Source organism: Thamnophis elegans, chromosome 10 (genome assembly GCF_009769535.1).
Source record: "Thamnophis elegans isolate rThaEle1 chromosome 10, rThaEle1.pri, whole genome shotgun sequence".
Taxonomy (NCBI): Eukaryota; Metazoa; Chordata; class Lepidosauria; order Squamata; family Colubridae; genus Thamnophis; species Thamnophis elegans.
In genome coordinates, this window is record NC_045550.1 from 8,164,529 (window position 1) to 8,184,406 (window position 19,878).

Below are 19,878 nucleotides of genomic sequence, written 5' to 3' on the forward strand. Positions count from 1 at the left end.
TTCATATCCGGTCACATGGGTGGCAAGCCACTCCCATCCAGTCACATGGGTGGCAAGCCACTCCCACAAAGGAGGCCACACCCACAGAGTAGGTTTGAACAATTTTTGAAACCCACCACTCTCCTAAACTCTCTCTAATTGATCAAACACCAACAAAGATTTGGCATAGTAAACTTAATATACAGTATAAATATATTTTTTTAAAAAAACCATAAAGATAATGTTAAGCAAATGTTCTTACTTATCTGTATTGTGCATTATATAGGTATTTGCACATCTTCCATTATCATGCTTCATACCGAGATTATGTCCCAACTCATGTGCAACCACTGTAGCGTGATTCATGGGAGACTGATGATCGTACTGGCAGAAATATCAGCATTGTTAGCACAGGATGGGGTGGGAGATGATTCTTTTTAACAAAAACAAAAAAACAACAACAAGAAAAACAGCAGCAGTGGAGAATAGAGCTAGACAAATCAAAGTCTATTTCATCAGTCATTTTATTTTTCACTTTGAACTCCAAATTCTGATGAGAAATCCATAATTAGGAGATGAGCACATTGTTAGTTGCAATATTCAATTCCTGTTCAGTTTTGGCACCGCATACCATCACTAAGAGAGTGGCAATTATAACAGTTCATGGTAATGAATTGCATAGTTACGAAAATTTTGAAAAACTTTCTTTCCCTACTCTGAATTAGACCACCCATTAAAAAATAAACATCTGTTTTAATTTTCTAACTATCATATACAATTTTGTAAAGCTCAATCATGTTGCTGCTTATCTGCTTTTTGTTTGTCATAAAAAACCTTATTATTTTAAGCTTTTGCTGTAAGACAACTGCCTTTGCTCTCATTTGGGTTACTTTTCGGTGTTCCCGATTGGTAGTATTATACCTTTGTAGGTGTACAGCATGACTTTGTCAATGGGTTAGTAGCAGTGGTGGGTTTCAAAACTTTTTCGAACCTACTCTGTGGGTGTGGCCTCCTTTGTGGGAGTGGCTTGCTGGCCATGTGACCTGGTGGAAGTGGCTTGCCAGCCATGTGTTTTCTTTCTCTCTCTCTCTCTCTCTCTCTCTCTCTCCCTCTCTCTCTCTTTCTCTTTCCTTCCTTTTGTCTCTCTGTCCCTTTTTCCTTTTTTCTTTCATCTCTCACTTTTTCTTTCTTTTTTCTTTCTTTTTTTCTTCCTTTCTTTCTCTTTCTCTCTCTGTGTGAGTCTGTCTGTGTGTGTGTGTCAGTGGTGGGTTTCAAAAAATTTTGGAACCTCTTCTGTAGGTGTGGCCTGCTTTCTGGTGGAACCTCTTCTAACCGGTTCGGTAGACGAACCGAACTGGTGCAAACTGGTAGGAACCCACCTCTGGTTAGTAGTCAACACCAGTAGTGGCATCTGCCAAGTGCTTATGCTTGCCACAGAAATCTAAACTCAAAGTTGTATGTTCAAAATCCTGACACATTATAATGTAACAGATGAAGGTGTTCTCTTGGTAAAAGACTCTATGTTCACAACTGAAATGGGATTTTATGCTTACCGTACTGATAGAACCTCCATGATCTGCACTACAGACTGTGCTAACAAAAGCCATTCCAATAGCAGTACCATATGACCTTCTCCCTCTGAAATGCAGGAAGAGATTAAAGGGGGAGATGGGTTGAGATGCCTCTCCAGACTGAATAATGTACACATTTCCTTTATTTATAGATATTTTGGTACACACATACAGACACACACACACACAGACACACACAGAGTCTCCCTTGCTTCCCTGACCTTTTCAGATGTTATAGTATTTTAACATCCTGAGAAAAAAGTTATTGAATTGGATTTGAAATACATTGGGGGTGTGTGTGTATATATATATATATGTGTGTGTGTGTGTGTGTGTGTGTGTGTTTATTTATGCTGATAAATAAATAAAGGGAGACTAGTATCGATTCCCAAAAACTTGGGTATGGCTAGCTGATGAGAGCTAAATAGCTTGAAATAGATCTATACTAGTCTCCCTTTATTTATTTATCAGCATAAATATAACATATATATATATATATATATATATATATATATATATATAGATATAGATATAGATATAGATATAGATATAGATATAGATATAGATATAGATATAGATATAGATATAGATATAGATATAGATATAGATATAGATAGATATAGATATAGATATAGATATAGATATAGATATAGATAGATATAGATATAGATATAGATATAGATATAGATATAGATATAGATATATAGATATATATATATGTTATATTTATGCTGATGTAACAAATGTAACAAAAAGGGTTTCTGTCTGGATGGTCTCTTGTGACGAGCCGAAGACAGAGAATGGAAGTGTGACCTTCCTCCCATACCAAGGGTTGTGACTTTAAATATCTATATATATATATATATATATATATATATATATATATATATATATATGTATGTATGTATGTATGTATGTACGTATGTACGTATGTACGTATGTACGTATGTACGTATGTACGTATGTACGTATGTACGTATGTACGTATGTATGTACGTACATAGGTGCATACGTGCATACGTACATATACATATACATATACATATACATATACATATACATATACATATACATATACATATACATATATATTTTTATTTGTGCTGATAAATAAATAAAGGGAGACTACTATAGATCTATTTCAAGCTATTTAGCTCTCATCAGCTAGCCATACCCTTACTGGGATTCGAACCTGGGCTGTATTACATATTAGGCAAACGTCTAAACGTCTTTATATATATATAAAGTCACAACCCCTGGTATACCCAAATATGGGAGGAAGATCACACTTCCATTTATTTATCAGCAGAAATATAACATATATATATATATATATATATACACACACACACACACACACACACACACACACACACACACACACTGTATTATCTTGGTGCCACGCTTTAATCCAAAAACACCAACCTGAAGATGGCGAGTGAGACCTTGCCAAAACGTTGCCAAGACAATCTCAATCTTACACAGGAAAAGACCCGAATACAACAAGACCAGCATGCATGCATGCATGCATACATACATACATACACACACACACATACACACACACACACACACACACACACACACACACGGGCGCAATTATCAGCAAAAAATATTTTTAAATCCTTGCCAATCTCCACAATCCTTGCAAACATGAAACCAGCATATCCACAAAATAAAAATTTCTAAAATATTACAACTGTAGAATTTTCACTTTGTTCTCAACATTACGACGTATCTGTATGTATAATACAAAGAAAAATCCTTACACGATGAGGTGACCAATATCATTTCTTGATCTCTTAATAAGATTTTCTTTCCTCCAAGTCACAAATTTGCCCAACACATCTCCAGCTGAATCACCATCCACCTGAATCTGGTTTCCATTTGTCCATATTTCCAATCCAATTAGGACAATTTGTATGTTTAAGGGACTGAACATCTGTAAATATACAATTTATTGCTATTATATAGGTTTCAGTAAATTTAGATAATTTCTTCCAAACAGTCCCATCTCTGATTCCATCTCTGATACCCTCTAAGATGATGGGAGATATGCCATGCAAAAAAGTATATCTAGTTAGCCAATGAATGTGAATCAGCACATGGACTATGTTTACATGTTGAACCCATAGTCCACTCTACCTATGCGTGACCCGTCAAAAACGCGTTCCACAAAAGCGCGGTCGACGAAATCGCGTATGTGACGTCATCACAACGCGACGAAAAAGATCGAAAAATTGAAATAAAAATTAAATTACAGCAAGCCGATTCACATAAAGGTAAGGGTTAGGTTAAGGGTTAGGGTTAGGGTTAGGTTAAGGGTTAGGGTTAGGGTTAGAGCGTTAGAGTTAGGTTAAGGGTTAGCGTTAGGTTTTTCGTTACGTTAAGGGTTAGGTTTAGGTTTAGGGTTAGGGTTAGGTTAAGGGTTAGGTTTAGGGTTAGGTTTAGGGTTAGGTTTGGGGGGGTTAGGGGAAGGTTTTAGCTTTATTTTTACATTTTTCAATCTTTTTCAATCTTTTTCGTCGCGCTGTGATGACGTCACATACGCGCTTTCGTCGACCGCGATTTTGTCGTCCGCGGTTTTGTGGTAGAACCCTACCTATGAGTTAAAAAGCAAACCATAATTGACATAATGCACTACCAAAAGGCATAGTTTACAAATTCCAAGGTTGAGATTTACAAACCTGGTTACTTAAGGATATTATCTTTGTTTGAACAGATTCCACAACGTGCAGAAATAAGCACCCACCGAGGCTGTGCGATAGGTAATTCCTGCTAACACATACAAATCCTTCCCAAAAACTATCACTCATAATATGAATTATGCTGCATATTGGTTAAACAGCTATATTCCTTTTAAGTAAAAGCAAAAGAACTAACGCAATAAACAAACATTTTAATCCAAAGGTTCCTGTCTCCCAAAATTTACTTGTTATATTCTCACAACTATTTGAGATAACAAAGGGGTAAGGTTCATAGCAGGAGGAATGAATGGCGAACTAGAAAAATATTCCTACAACAGATTAATTTGTATAAGAATTGTCACTTCAGCTGACTGTTATCTGCAGTTCAGCGGTTCTAATCTCACCGGCTCAAGGTTGACTCAGCCTTCCATCCTTCCGAGGTGGGTGAAATGAGGACCCAGACTATGGGGGCGATATGCTGACTCTGTAAACCGCTTAGAGAGGGCTGAAAGCCCTATGAAGTGGTATATAAGTCTAACTGCTGCTGCTGCTAACTGCTGTATGACTTCAAGAAGAATGATTGCATAAGAAAGCAAAGCCTGATCTCTAGAATAGGATACTAATACTGATAGGAAAGAACCCATTTATCCATTATTATCCAATTTATAGGCTGTGGAGGTGAACTTCTTTCGATAAGCTGCTACTCTCCATATAGCAAATAATTACATTGTTTAACATGCTGTGTTTTTCTAATACTGGAGATAATCATTTACTCTTAAACTTGTTTCTCTGTGTAAGCAAGATTTAAAAAATGATAATAAAATAAATACCTGGAACTTTGTCTAATTTTATTTATTTATAAAAAAATCTTTGTGCTGCCTATTGCAACAACACTTAACAGTTGCATAATATTGACTTATAATTTTTACATAAAAAAGAAATATTATAAAAATGCCACAAGCAATATTAAATATAAATATTAAAATTCTAAGGACAGCAGTAAGTTTTAAGTTTTGTTCGGAAAAATAACAAGAATCTGGCACAATTCATATATTTGTAGATTCCTTTAATAAATCACAATCTCATTCTTACAAATATATTTGCTTTTGTCTGGTATATATATATATATCTCATAAAGTTAATAGCAACAAAGGTAGCTATAAACGGAATTATGTTACATAAATAGTATCTAATTTTTTGCAGAGTAAAAGTAAAAGTAACTACCTTGGGTTTGGTTTTTTTTAAAACCTATGTTGTGACCAGCTTCAATTATGGAAATTACATTATTGTCCTATTTTTTATTTTCTCTTAAAAAGGGACATAACAAATGAATAACAAATAGGCTGACTTACCCCATCTACATAATTAATCAATTCAACTGTTTCCTTCTGCACAGCTTCAATAGTTCTTTTGATTAAATACTGAAACAATTAAAGAAAGAAGACATTCTAATCAGGAAAGGCAATTAGGAAATTAAAATTAAAAAAATCCCATAGCAACGTTGGTCCACCAAAAAAATCCAAATTCTAAAATTAGGTAATACGGTACTTTCATATGGACCAACCAATTTAACACAAGTATCATTAAATTAAGGCCATTAGTCATCAATTTATCTCTTGCCTAGAGTGAAACTCAACTTTTTGTCCTGACAGAAATAAAAACTTATTACTGTGTTCATATCAGCAATGGAGCGGCAGAGAAATTCTGGATATAATACCAGGAAGCCAAAGATATTTTGGCTGAGAGAAATTACCCTGTTCTTATCAACAACCATATAGAGTTCGACGTATCGTTTCTCTGGCAGCACATTTCTTCTTTTCTGTAAAATTGAAAACAGAACCCCATTACATAGCTGTTTTATTTGGAATTAGCTCAAAATTATAGTTCAAAAATTAAGTAAAAAGTTAACACCAGGCATTTGAAGCCAATTCATGAGATGAACTGTTGTTGTCTGAAAATAACCAATTTCATTTAGATTGATCAAACAATTATTTTCAAAAATCAAATCAAATCAAACTCCCTTGTTTGCTTCTAGTATTTCAACTCAAACTGGATTTGGGATCAAACTATGAGGCCGCAGTAAATTTCCCCTTTTTTCCCCCCAGAGATTTATCTCAATTTGACTTCAGGTGTAGTAACTCAAGATGCAGAATTTTAAAATTATTATTTTAAAATTATTATTTTATCTTTGTTCCCCATCCCCTTTCCAAGCATTATTTAATTTCAGAAAGAAATAACATGAGGAGAAATGTCCTTGTAAATAATAATTTGTTAAATTTGTTAAAAGCAAAAGAGCTGTGGCTAAAATCTAAAATACATAGATTAAAGCATGCAATATTTGAAAAATAAGATAAAAGTATATTCACCCTTCGATGTGTATCCTTACTGAAAGGATAATGTGATATATTAGAGTATTTCAAAATAGGTTCATGATATTGGTCATCATTTTGTACACCACAGGAAAAAGGTTCATGAGATTTATCTAATACATAAAGAAAGTGTTCAAATTTATTTGATCCTTTAACTGGCTCCATGCCATATTGCTTGTCACCAATATAGAGGATTCCCCTAAAAAGAACAAGAAAAGTTATTTAATCAAAGGCCAGCTATATAAACAAAAATAACTCTAAATAAGTACTACAATATAATATGTAGCAATATCACAGTACAAATCTACTAGTTTCTCAATAAGGAAATATGTCTTTAGTCCTCGATTTACAACCACAGTTAAGCCCCAGAATTTATGTTGCTGGGAGAAATTTATTAAATGAGCTTTGTCCCATTTTACGACTTTTGTTGCCACATTTGTTAAGTGAATCACTGCAGTTCAGAGGTGGGTTCCTACCAATTCACACCTATTCGGTAGAACCGGTTCGTCAAATCTACCGAACCGGTTAGAAGAGGTTCCACCAGTGGACCCGGAAAGCAGGCCACACCTACAGAAGAGGTTCCAAACTTTTTTGAAACCCACCACTGGTCCTTGGATATGATTATTCTACACTATCATGCTCATATTTATAAAACTCAGTGCCTCTGTGAAAGGTAAGGATGACTACTGCGTTTGTGATGCAATCAGAACATTGCGTTTGTTGAAGTTGTTTTAACGCAAACCAAAGATGCCTTTTAAAAAACAAGTTGACATCATATTCTTATCCATGCCAGTGCTGTGTGTGAGGTAATTTAAGGTTGTTCTGACAAGTGTCGTCAGCATCTTCATATCCGGTCACATGGGCAGCAAGCCACTCCCATCCGGTCACATGGGCGGCAAGCCACTCCCACAAAGGAGGCCACACCCACAGAGTAGGTTCGAACAATTTTTGAAACCCACCACTGCTGCAGTAGTTAAATTAACAATACGGTTGCTAAATAAATCTGGCTTGTCAGAAGGTCACAAAGATGGTCACATGACTCCAGGACACTGCTACAGTCATAAACATCAATCAGTTGTCAAGTGTCTGAATGTAAATCACATGACCATGGGGATATTGCAATGGCCATAAGTAGGGAAAATGATCATAAGTCACTTTTTCAGTGTGGCAGTCAGTGGTGGGATTCAAATAATTTACCAACCGGTTCTCTGTCCTAATGACCAGGTGGGTAGGTGGGGCTTAGTGGTCATGTGACCGTATGGGCATGGCCAACTCAACATTACTCAGGTCGATGGGCGCTTCACCTTAGCTGTTACAATGTAATAAGGGTTAACAGGAGAGGCAGTTTCTGTAAGCAGGGCAATAAAGATTAAGCTAGAAACAAGACTAGAATGTTTCCTTCCTGCCTTCCTTACAGGATTAGCCCTGTAAAGTGGGGAAAAAAAACCAAAAGAAGATTTCTTCCAACAACCGGTTCTCTGAACCTCTTAGAAAGTTAAGAACCGGTTCTCCTGAATAGGTGCGAACTGGCTGAATCCCACCACTGGTGGTAGTAACTTCAATCGGTCACTAACTGAACTGCTGTACGTCGAGGACTAACTGTATAGGGAGAATTAATGTCAGATTCAATTCTGGCAAAAATTTCTAGACGTATACACATTTTGAAATACCAGATGAGTTTCCAAAATTGCAATAATATAAATTAGGCACAGGGACTTCTGAAAGTTTCAGAAATACTCTCTCCCATTCTCCTTCACCATTGTCCCTATTGGCTGTGACTACTGGGAGTTATTCTTCAGCAAATACTGGAAGGCAATAGATGTAAACCATATTTTTATTTACACCAGTATCAACACACTGTCTCTTATCAGCCTTTTTCAACCTGGCCTTGTCCTGGTGCTAGAACTCTCAGTCAGTATAGCTAAAAACCAAGGAATCTTAAGAATTACAATCCTAACACATCTGGAACCTTCAAACTTTCAAAAGTAACATGAAGATGATCCATGATTATTTTCACTATTGCTGAACTGAAATACTGGGAGGGGGGAAAATCACTAGCCCGCTCTAAGCTACTGCTACAATCCACTATCGCAGGGATGTCAAACCCGATTTCATTGAGTGTGTGCATGGCGAGGGTGTGCGTGGCCAGATTAACGTTCACTCGTGTCGGTGGCACCTGTGGTGGCCCGAGTGCTCTGCCAGAGAAAATGGGCCACCTAATACTTTGGCCACCTAATGAGAAGGAATGACTCACTGGAGAATAGCCTAATGCTGGGAAAGATTGAGGGCAAAAGAAGAAAGGGACGAGAGAGAATGAGGTGGCTGGATGGAGTCACTGAAGCAGTAGGCGTGAGCTTAAATTGACTCCTGAGGATGGTAAGAGGACAGGAAGGTCTGGAGGAACATTGTCCATGTGGGGGGGCACGATGGGTCGGGCACGACTTCACAACTAACAACAACAAAAAGGAATTAAAATAAGTTCTCCTTATTTGAGTGAAAGCTCAGAAGCAAAGATTGGATGAAACAGGATACAAAACAACACAGTAGGTTCAACTATACCACAGCCGAGTCAGAAATATCTCAACAAAACTTGCAGAGTTGATTTTAAATTAGCACAGGATATGAAAGTGCCCCAGTCCTCACTTTCTTGTTGTATTGAAAACTACTTGTCTGCAAGTACTGACAAAAATAAAAGAAGGATTATACCTAAGGCCATCACAGGTACTGAGAGCAAGCAGAGAATCTGGAACGCCTTCAACATTTCCATGGTAGTAACAGTGGGTCTGAAATCAGATAATTAACAGCAGTTTTCATAAGGCAAAACAGCAGATCCAATTTATTATCTGATGGAAATAAGGATGCCATATACAGGTAGTCCTCAGCCTTTGAACACTATTGGGACTGTAATTTCTGTTATAAAACAAGGAAATTGTTAAGTGAGTTATGTCCGATTCTACAACCTTTTTTTGCCATTGTTTTTAAGTAAATCACTGCAGTTGTTAAATGAATCATGCAGTTATTAAGTGAGTCTCCATTCACTTTGCTTGTTGGACCTAGCTGGGAAGGTCAAGTGACCCCAGGAAACAGAAACAACCGTAAATACATGCTGGTTATCAAGTGCCCAAATTTTTATCATGCTGCCATAGTTATAAGAGCAAGGACTACTTATAAACCACTTTTTCCCCGTGTCCCTGTAACAATTGCTAAATGAACAGTTGTACGCCATCTCTATTCACTCAGTTCCTAAGACGTTTGGTATACAATTCTGTAGATTGTAATGCAAGTAATGTTTATCCTGCTACCTTAAAATTATCTATAACATGATAGCAATAGCAATAGCAGTTAGACTTATATACCGCTTCATAGGGTTTTCAGCCCTCTCTAAGCGGTTTACAGAGTCAGCATATTGCCCCCAACAATCCGGGTCCTCATTTTACCCACCTCGGAAGGATGGAAGGCTGAGTCAACCTTGAGCCGGTGAGATTTGAACAGCCGAACTGCAGAACTGCAGTCAGCTGAAGTAGCCTGCAGTGCTGATACCATGTTTTGCATAAAGTTCAGCCAAGACAATCATAATGTTTTAATTGGCTCAAACAGTGAGAAGCTACACTTCAGCAAGATTTGTTAGAAGTCTAGATCTAATCCTGCACTCCTTTTTGGAATGAATCCACTCCTCTTTGAGCCACGAATGCCTTAGAATGGCAGTCTTTTTAAGTTTTCAAAAAACATTTCTATTAGCAGATAAAGTTATTGGCAAGAAGGTCAACTTAGATAACAAATCACTCAACTCTCATTTGGCACCAGTGGCAATGAATTGATCCAGGGCTCAAAGGAAGTGAATTGTACAGTATTTTTTAGATTCATGATGTCTATCCCTCCTATGCCCAATAGGAAGAAAATTCTGGGGATGCTATTTTCTGTGGAAGTCCTAGAACATCAGTCAGTAATATTTGCAACTCAAATTCAGAGGCAAGTTCAGACTGAGTCATAAAGTTTCTTATAAAATCGTTGGTTAGTTGTATGATAAAAATGTTGCTAGTAAAAGAATATAGTTCCTTAAGATATGTTGTTTAACTTCCCAGACTATTAATCATCATGGCAAAGGAGGAAGTACAGTGTATTCCAAGACCCAAATATGACAAAATAGGCTTGGCACAGAAATGTGGTTTTCTGGAGTGGAATAGTAACTTTTTCTCATGTTTCACACATGCTAGAACACAACTCACACCACATCCAGCTAATAGGGCCATTGGAAACGATTTTGTACAACTCAAAGCCTTATTTATTCATTTATTTTTTTACCTTTCCTTCAGGAATTCAAGAAGGTATGTCTGGCACTGTTCCTGCACTTCATTTATCAAAACAGATGGCTCAACGGTTAAAAATGCTGACCTTTACCCGAGGGCTACAGTACGTGACAGGGTGTGTTCTTGTTACTTGCTCCAGTTCCTGCCAACCTAGCAGTTTGGAAGCATGCAAATGCAAGTAGATACATAGGTAGTACTTCAGTGGGACAGTAACAGTGTTCTGTGCGTACAGTATATTCATGATGGTCACATGACTACAAGAGTGTCTTTCAACAATGCTGGCTCCCTCGGCTAAGACATGGAGATGAGCATTGCCCCTTAGAGTCGGACGCAAGAAGACAGGGAAAACTTCACCTTTACCTTCAATAATAAAAAAACTAGAATAGAAAGTTGGCTTCTTCACAGGTACAACATACCTGAGTTTCCACAGGAGTACTCTCCAGCTTTCCCTCTTGGTTATAAGTATATATTGTAAACTTTTCCCCAAGAAGGTTTCTGCAACAAATTTCATTTCAACAGTATTTTAAGATGCAGGCTATTCATCAATGAATGATAACACTAAAACACTTTAATACACTGGTCAAAGTTCATAATAAAATTTACCCACATACTAATATTTTAATGAAATATAAGCTGAATTTATTTTAAAAAAAATTAAGTCAGCATTCAAGCCATTTTAAATACAGAAATCTAATCATTTTAAGCAATTCTAGTGCCACATCCTGTTAATCCAGTGTAATGTTAAATTGTAATATTGAGCAACGAGTAATACAATAATGATTCATAATCAATTGTTAATAATAATTATCCTAGCAATACAAGAAATAAAACCATCCTATGTAGTTTAACAAAGATCTCAATGATCAGAATGTAATTCTATACTGTACAGAGGTGGGTTCCTACCGTTCGCACCAGTTCGATAGAACCGGTTCGTCAAATCTACCGAACCGGTTAGAAGAGGTTCCACCAGTGGACCCGGAAAGCAGGCCACACCTACAGAAGAGGTTCCAAAAATTTTTGAAACCCACCACTGACACACACACAGACACACACAGACACACACACACACACAGACTCACACAGAGAGAGAAAGAGAAAGAAAGGAAGAAAGAAATAAAAAAAGAAAAAAGAAAGAAAAAGAGAGAGAGATGAAAGAAAAAAAGGAAAAAGGGACAGAGAGGCAAAAGGAAAGAAACACAGAGAGAGAGAGAGTGAGAGAGAGAGAGTGAGAGAGAGAGAGAGAACACATGGCTGGCAAGCCACTCCCACCAGGTCACATGGCTGGCAAGCCACTCCCACAAAAGAGGCCACACCCACAGAGTAGGTTCAAAAATTTTTTGAAACCCACCACTGATACTGTGATATCCTTCCATCATCTTAAGACTTTCCCTAGTCAATAGGAATAATAAGGAACACCTTCATTACCTAAATCATAGACACCAGGAGTTCTCACTTTCATTGTGCAATGACCCTGCTATATTCATCATTTAAAAGCCTGCCAATATTATCCTGCATTTATAATATTTTGAACTTTTTCTATGACTATTTTCATAATTTATGTTTCAAGAGTGAATCAAGGTGGAAAAGAAGAAATAACTATGCAGAGCCTTGGAACTTAGTGCTAGATTAGCCCTGCAATATGTTTGTGCCAAAATTAATTCTACAACAGTTATTGTGTAATAATCTTAAAATGCCAAGTATTTTGAGCAAGCAGCATTCTAGTAGGTATTGCCAAGATATTATGTATCCTGAGTTACTCTCCCAAGCTATTCCTATGGCATGCTTGTTCAAGTCAGCCACTAAACATGTCAGATTTCCTTACTGAAAGGAAACTATCCCAACTCAATTAACCCCATTTGCTGTTTTAAGTCACTTTTAATCATCCCATTGATCCAGTTGTGCATCTCATGTAAATAGAGTGATGGAGATGTTCCTATAGATATATATGATCCAAGGTAAGATTTTATGATTTAGATATAGATTTCTTGGTCTTTTGCTTTTCATATGTATTTCTTATGGGGTACTGCTTGTTATATTGTATATTGTATTGCAGTCACCAGATCAGAGGTGGGTTCCTACCAGTTCGCACCTATTCGGTAGAACTGGTTCGTCAAACCTACCGAACCGGTTAGAAGAGGTTCCACCAGTGGACCCGGAAAGCAGGCCACACCTACAGAAGAGGTTCCAAATTTTTTTGAAACCCACCACTGCTAAAGGGTTAGGGGTGGAAGGGTCTTGTAACTTGACAGCTTTAAGACTTGCACACTTCAATGCCAGAGTTCCTGAGCCAACATGACTGGAGGAGGAATTCTGGGAGTTGGTCCACAAGTCTTAAAGCTGTCAGGTTTGAAGACCCCTAGTTTTTTTCCCTAAAGGGTTAGGGGTGCAAGGATCTTGTAACTTGATAGCTTTAAGACTTGCGTGCTTCAATGCCAGAGTTTCTGAATAGCTACTTGGACCGACCTAAGTACTAATTCATTATTTCATATCCAGTCACATGGGTGGCAAGCCACGCCCATCCGGTCACATGGGTGGCAAGCCACGCCCATCCGGTCACATGGGTGGCAAGCCACGCCCATCCGGTCACATGGGTGGCAAGCCAGTCCCACAAAGGAGACCACACCCACAGAGTAGGTTCCAACAATTTTTGAAACCCACCACTGCACCAGATCCTAACTGACAATGTATTTATCAAGATACTATTAGCAAGTAATGCTTTAACTTGTCCCTCGTATTTTTTGTTTGTTAGGCTTTGTCCTTAAATGTTCTGAAATGACGAGGAAGACTTGTATCATTTTCACTGTATGACCTAATGGGCCATTGAATTAAATCCAGTTCAGCTAGACTATGGATTCCAGAAGTCCCATCTGCTTCTCATCTGCAAAAGCCATCTGCATTTTACAAAACTTTTCATTCTGATAACATCTGCTCATAAAACATAGGATCCACACCCAAAATATTTTCTTTCCGCAGGCACCTACAATAAAATTATTTCAGCCCACAATCTAGCATGACTTCTCAGTTCCGGTGAGATAAAGAATATTCTGGATTTTTTTTTTTTACTCAATATCTGATCTCTATCTATATATCTCTAATATCTGATGCCATTCTTTAAAGGGTTTCTTCTATTGTATTTCACTTTTCAAACTGCTTATTTTAGTGAAATTCTCATATCCTTCCAAAAAAATAATAATAGTTAAAATAAAATGCAGAACTGCATCCAACATACTTATTTTTCTTTAATTTCAGAATGTGTGTTCCATTTCCAGTTTGGATCAAGTAAGATAGCTGATCATCTAAGTGTTCCTGAAATATAATCAGATATATATATATATATATATATATATATATATATATATATATATATATATATATATATATATATACGCGTAAAGAGCATTTGACATGTACTTCACCAGTTATTTGAAATGGTACTGTTGCTTACAAAAACCCTTATGCTGGTACAGTTATGCTTACTTTTTAACCAGAAAATAAATCAAACAGCTCAGTCCGGCTTGACATTTAACATACTGTATGTTTTACAATATCTTCTGCAACTTAGATGCATCTAAAGATAAAATGTGTGTGTGTATACACATACACCAGAGGTCGGTTCCTACCAGTTTGCACCTATTCGGTAGCACCGGTTCGTCAAATCTACCGAACCGGTTAGAAGAGGTTCCACCAGTGGACCCGGAAAGCAGGCTACACCTACAGAAGAGGTTCCAAAAGTTTTTGAAACCCACCACTGGTCCTTGGATATGATTATTCTACACTATCATGCTCATATTTATGAAACTCAGTGCCTCTGTGAAAGGTAAGGATGACTACTGCGTTTGTGGTGTAATCAGAACATTGCGTGTGTTGAAGTTGTTTTAACGCAAACCAAAGATGCCTTTTAAAAAACAAGTTTACCTCATATTCTTATGCATGCCAGTGCTGTGTGTGGGGTAATTTAAGGTGGTTCTGACAAGTGTCGTCGGCATCTTCATATCCGGTCAGATGGGCGGCAAGCCACTCCCATCCGGTCACATGGGCGGCAAGCCACTCCCACAAAGGAGGCCACACCCACAGAGTAGGTTCGAACAATTTTTGAAACCCACCACTGACATACACATACATACACTATTTATTTATTTACTTAAGTATTTGGGAATTTAAAAGATCCGTGGTGGTGCAAACAGAATGCAACACTCCAGGTTACTTCTGCAGATTGCCGGCTGCCGGCAGTTTGATTCTCACCGCTCAAAGTTGGCTCAGCCTTCCATCCTTCCAAGATCAGTAAAAAACAACCCAGATTGTAAACAGTTTAGAGAGGATGTAAAGCACTGTGAAGTGGTATTTAATTTAATTTAATTATCAAAATTTATATGCCGCCCAAAATTTATATGCCGCCCAATCCCGAAGGACTCCGGGCGGTATGTAAGTCTAAGTGCTATTGCTATTTATGTATGGTATGAACATACATGGACTTACAACATGGATTAACATTTCACCTAGATTAAAAACACAGTGAAATATAAATTTTAAAAAGAACTATATTTGGATGCCAATATGCAGGCCATCTAACCATTGAAGCGCAGCATCATTTATCTGGAAAAAAGATACTGGACCAATTTATAGCCTCTGCTTACAGCAGGTCACAATGTGATCTACAGTTTGATATGAGATCCCAGTTACACTGAAGGGAGGATGCTATGTCCCATTTATACAGTGAATCCCGAGAGATGCCAGAAGAGCTGCAAACCCTATTCAGGTTACATATACATATGTAGATAGTTAGAAAGCTCCAATATACATCTGCAATGCACATACAGATACATTACTCCAATGTTCTACATAGCGTAAATTATATTCTGACAATGTAGCTAAATTCACTGGATTTCTTGATGGACTAACATGGAGAATGGAATATGTTGCCACCTTTCCCCAGCATGTTTTGCAATAGAAGTAGTGCTTTATAGCCCTTTCTAAACGGTTTACGGGGTCAGCATATTGTCTTCCTTTTACTGACCTCAGAGGGATGGAAGGCTGAGTCAACCTTGAGCCGGTCAGAATTGAACTCCTGGCAGTTGAACGCAGAGTTAGCCTAATAATGAATGCAAATATTGCATTTTAACCACTGTGCCACCATGTTTGCAGTCGACGTGCTCTATGGACGCTTAGCTTGTTCAGATTCCTCCCATTTCCTCTTGGGTACAAGGCTAGTTCTCTTTGACATCAGAGAGGTTCAAAGGATCTGCTGGATCCAATGTTTTCCCACTCCTAATCTCAAAGATATTAATTTATATGCATTCTAGATCTGCCATGAAGACATTTGCTCCGGAAAGGTGGATGGATGGATGGATGGATGGATGGATGGATGGATGGATGGATGGATGGATGGATGGATGGATGGATGGATGGATGGGTGGATGGATGGTTGGTTGGTTGGTTGGATGGAAGAAAGGAAGGAAGGTATGGAGGGAGGGAGAGAAGAAGGATTCTTCTCTTTTAATGGCAGTGTTATACTATCCAGCTTTTATATATGTTGGAATATCCAGCACTGAGTCCTCTAAACTGAATGATAGGATTGCTGTGTCTGGCTACCAAGCATGTTGATTAAAAAAAAACTGATAAAATATGTGATAAAACATTTTATTATTAATACTAGTAGTGGCTCTGTGGTACCCTAAATTGTCTGGCAACAGCAACTAAATCAATATAGTGCTATTATTTTCCTGATTTTGTTTAATTAGTAGGACATAGATTGACCAACAATGCATGTCTTGTCTACTTATATACATTGCTAAATATTGTAGCACACCATCTAAAGAGTATCACAGGAATAAACATAATTAAATAGAAACAAACCTCATTAAAATGCGTCCAGCGCTTCTCCCTGTCTATTAATCTTCTAGGAATTATAATCTCATATGTGGAATGCCTAGAGATCTGTTGAATATGTCCGCCTACAAATAATGTTTTTAAAAGTTAGTGTAGAGAGATTTTCCAATAACTTCTTCGTTTTATTACAATGATAAAAGAATGCAGAATTTTACTTTACAGTGTATTTATAACAACTAAGAGAATCCTCAAATCAGAAGCAGCGTTTTCTCAGACTAACAAATTTTATTAAAAGGCATATCAGATGTGGAAAGTGGCTAAACTGACGTTGAAATTGGAAAGAGGCAGTCGATTTGCAGCATGGGGGAGACAATTCTTGCTTAAACAGCAAAGCATCTAGATCTGGGCCTAAGAAGTCAACTCCATCTTCTACACTTCCATTTATTTTACCTCTATACTTTGTGCCCAAGCATGAAAAGTTCAAAGAAAGGAGTAGGGGAGAAGTAAGGGAAGGAAGAAGGGGACGGAGAGGAGGAAGGAAGGAAGTAGAGAAGAAAGGGAAGGAGAAAAGAAAAGAAAGAGAAAATAAGGTGAGATGTGGAGGAGAGGTAGGGGAAGAAGAAAGAGGTAAGGAGAGGTGGGTGGGAGGGAGAGAAAGAGAAGGAGGGGAGGGAGGAAGAGAGAAAAAGAGAAGGAGAGAGCGTAGGAAGGAGAAGATAGAGGGTAGGAGTAGGGGAGAAGTAAGGGAAGGAAGAAGGAGAAGGAGAGGAGGAAGGAAGGAAGTAGAGAAGGAAGGGAAGGAGAAAAGAAAAGAAAGAGAAAATAAAGTGAGATGTGGAGGAGAGGTAGGGGAAGAAGAAAGAAGTAAGGAGAGGTGGGTGGGAGGGAGAGAAAGAGAAGGAGGGGAGGGAGGAAGAGAGAAAAAGAGAAGGAGAGAGCGTAGGAAGGAGAAGATAGAGGGTAGGAGTAGGGGAGAAGTAAGGGAAGGAAGAAGGAGAAGGAGAGGAGGAAGGAAGGAAGTAGAGAAGGAAGGGAGGGAGAAAAGAAAAGAAAGAGAAAATAAGGTGGTGTCATAACAGGTGTGAAGGATGGTAAATAATCCATTCCAAATTATACCTTATACCCTTTTAAATGGAATAATAATAATATAAGAATGGCAAAGAAAAAGAATAACTATGTGAATGTATACCTATAACTGCATGTAAGAGAATAGATGACAGTAAAAATATAAAGCACAATATAGGTAAATAATACTTGATCATAAGTAGCTAAGTATAAATAAATAAAGAAATGTATATAAAAATGGATAATGAGTAACGAGATTACAAACGCAAGACAGAAATGTATAGAAAGGAAGACACTAACTGCAAAGAAACTTATTGTTCCCATGTTGTTTTTAAGTCATGTGGTTATTTTTGTTAATGTGTTTATGTGTTCTGTTGATGTGCTTATGTGTATAAAATAAAATAAAATAATTTTTTTTAAAAAAGAAAAGTTCAAAGAAACCAATTCAACAAAACCAGGGACAGTTTCTTGGACAGCTAAGAGTTGCGGACAACTTGACAAGGAGAGAGGGGGAAAAAAATGGGCATAAAGTGAGCAAATGAATAATCCAGTTTAAGGAAAAACCGGTGGGTAATTCAATCTCTCTTTCTTTTCAAAACACCGAGTCCAGTATTTCATTTTGACAAATAGCCTTTTCTCAGGGGCACCTCTACTCAACTTTTTCTGCCATGCTCAGCATCATTCCCCGGGACAGCAATGGGTGTTTTAAAGAGGCTCTCTCCCTCCCTTAACCCCTTATTAAACCTTTTCCCCTCCACCTAGGTCTAGATGGCCATGTCGGGTTCTGAAAGTTCATGGGAAACGGAACTGTGCTTCAACAGCTTGCCCTTCAACAAAGCGTGTCAACCGCCAGTCAACTCTTTTCACCGAAAACGCCTTTGCCGGGAAGCGGACCTAAGCATTTCCTTCCATATAAGGAACCTCCAGATCGTTTCCCAAGAACTCGAGCTGCCTCTCTCCGCTGCTCTTTGCTTTTAAAGCCAAACCAAGACCATTACTTGCCCAGGGCGACGACTTGGTTCCCCACGGCGCTGAGTCCCAAGACGAAGAAGTTCAGGTAACAGGCTGCTAACATGATCCGCTCTGCCAGCTGCGACGACCGAGGTGGGGACTGCCCTTGGAGGCGTTCACGCGAACTGCTGATCAACAACCGCGCTTGAAACCTTAAGCGCCCAGCGGGAGGAGTTGACAAACCCCTCCCCGCTGATTGTGTGAGCGCCGGTCCTGGGATAGAGGAACTCGTTCCGCAGCATTTGAAGCCTTTGACCACGGGCGCCCTCGGTGATCCCCAACAGCCAGCTGTTGTTAGGAAGCAAAAAGAGGTGGTGGTGGGGGGGGGGAGTTTTCTCAGAAAGGGAAGTTAATGACAAGTGATTGATTGATATTTTTATTTTGGATGATCTCAAGCCGGGATGCTTCTGAGGAAGGGTATTGAGTCTGCACAGATCCTGGGTCATCCAGTTCATGGTTGGATGAGAAGCGAAAGTTCTTCAAAGAAAAAAACAAAAAACAGAAATCAAAGTCCAATTGCCTCCTGGAAAAGCCCCTTTGGGATGTTCTGGGAGTGATGATGGCCAGCTAACAAACCTTGATGGTGTCTTTTAATGTAAATACTTTTAATTATATTTTAATGTTAGTATTTTTAATATAGTGTAAAAACAAATGTATATTGCTGGTCTTTGACCGTAATAAAGATCTATCATCTATCTATCTATCTATCTATCTATCTATCTATCTATCTATCTATCTATCTATCATCTATCTATCTATCTATCTATCTATCTATCTATCTATCTATCTATCTATCTACCTACCTACCTATCTATCATCTTTCTTTCTTTCTTTCTTTCTTTCTTTCCTTACTTACTTACTTACTTACTTACTTACTTGCGTCTAAAAAACTGGCATCTATCCTTAAGATCAGAAATGATTTAAACTGTTAAAAGTTAGTTCAGTAAGAAGAAGCTAAGGTCAATGTAGAATGTCATTAATTTCTTAATTTCTTTTTTCTCAATAGATTTTAGACTGTGTTAGTTAAAAATCCATACTGTGTACGGGTTCTGGGAAGTCGGGG

General features: G+C 38.0%; 1 protein-coding gene across 2 annotated transcripts in view; it reads right to left on the minus strand.

Annotated features, from left to right (window-relative positions):
* The window catches only part of LOC116514396 (disintegrin and metalloproteinase domain-containing protein 9-like), a 42,019-nt gene extending 22,629 nt beyond the window's left edge, over positions 1-19,390 (minus strand). Inside the window, exons 1-11 of one of the 2 annotated variants that reach the window (XM_032225972.1) lie at positions 18,807-19,390; positions 16,767-16,864; positions 14,143-14,219; positions 11,330-11,408; positions 9,313-9,389; positions 6,604-6,805; positions 5,991-6,056; positions 5,590-5,658; positions 3,320-3,492; positions 1,533-1,617; positions 242-363 (exon numbers count right to left, since the gene is read on the minus strand). In XM_032225972.1, the coding sequence (XP_032081863.1) occupies positions 242-363; positions 1,533-1,617; positions 3,320-3,492; positions 5,590-5,658; positions 5,991-6,056; positions 6,604-6,805; positions 9,313-9,389; positions 11,330-11,408; positions 14,143-14,219; positions 16,767-16,864; positions 18,807-18,879 (1,121 nt within the window). In that variant the 5' untranslated portion in view covers positions 18,880-19,390. Of the gene's footprint in view, positions 1-241; positions 364-1,532; positions 1,618-3,319; positions 3,493-5,589; positions 5,659-5,990; positions 6,057-6,603; positions 6,806-9,312; positions 9,390-11,329; positions 11,409-14,142; positions 14,220-16,766; positions 16,865-18,806 lie in introns of those variants that run through there. The other variant, XM_032225973.1, reaches the window with a different exon arrangement.
* Positions 19,391-19,878: the final 488 nt, after the last annotated feature.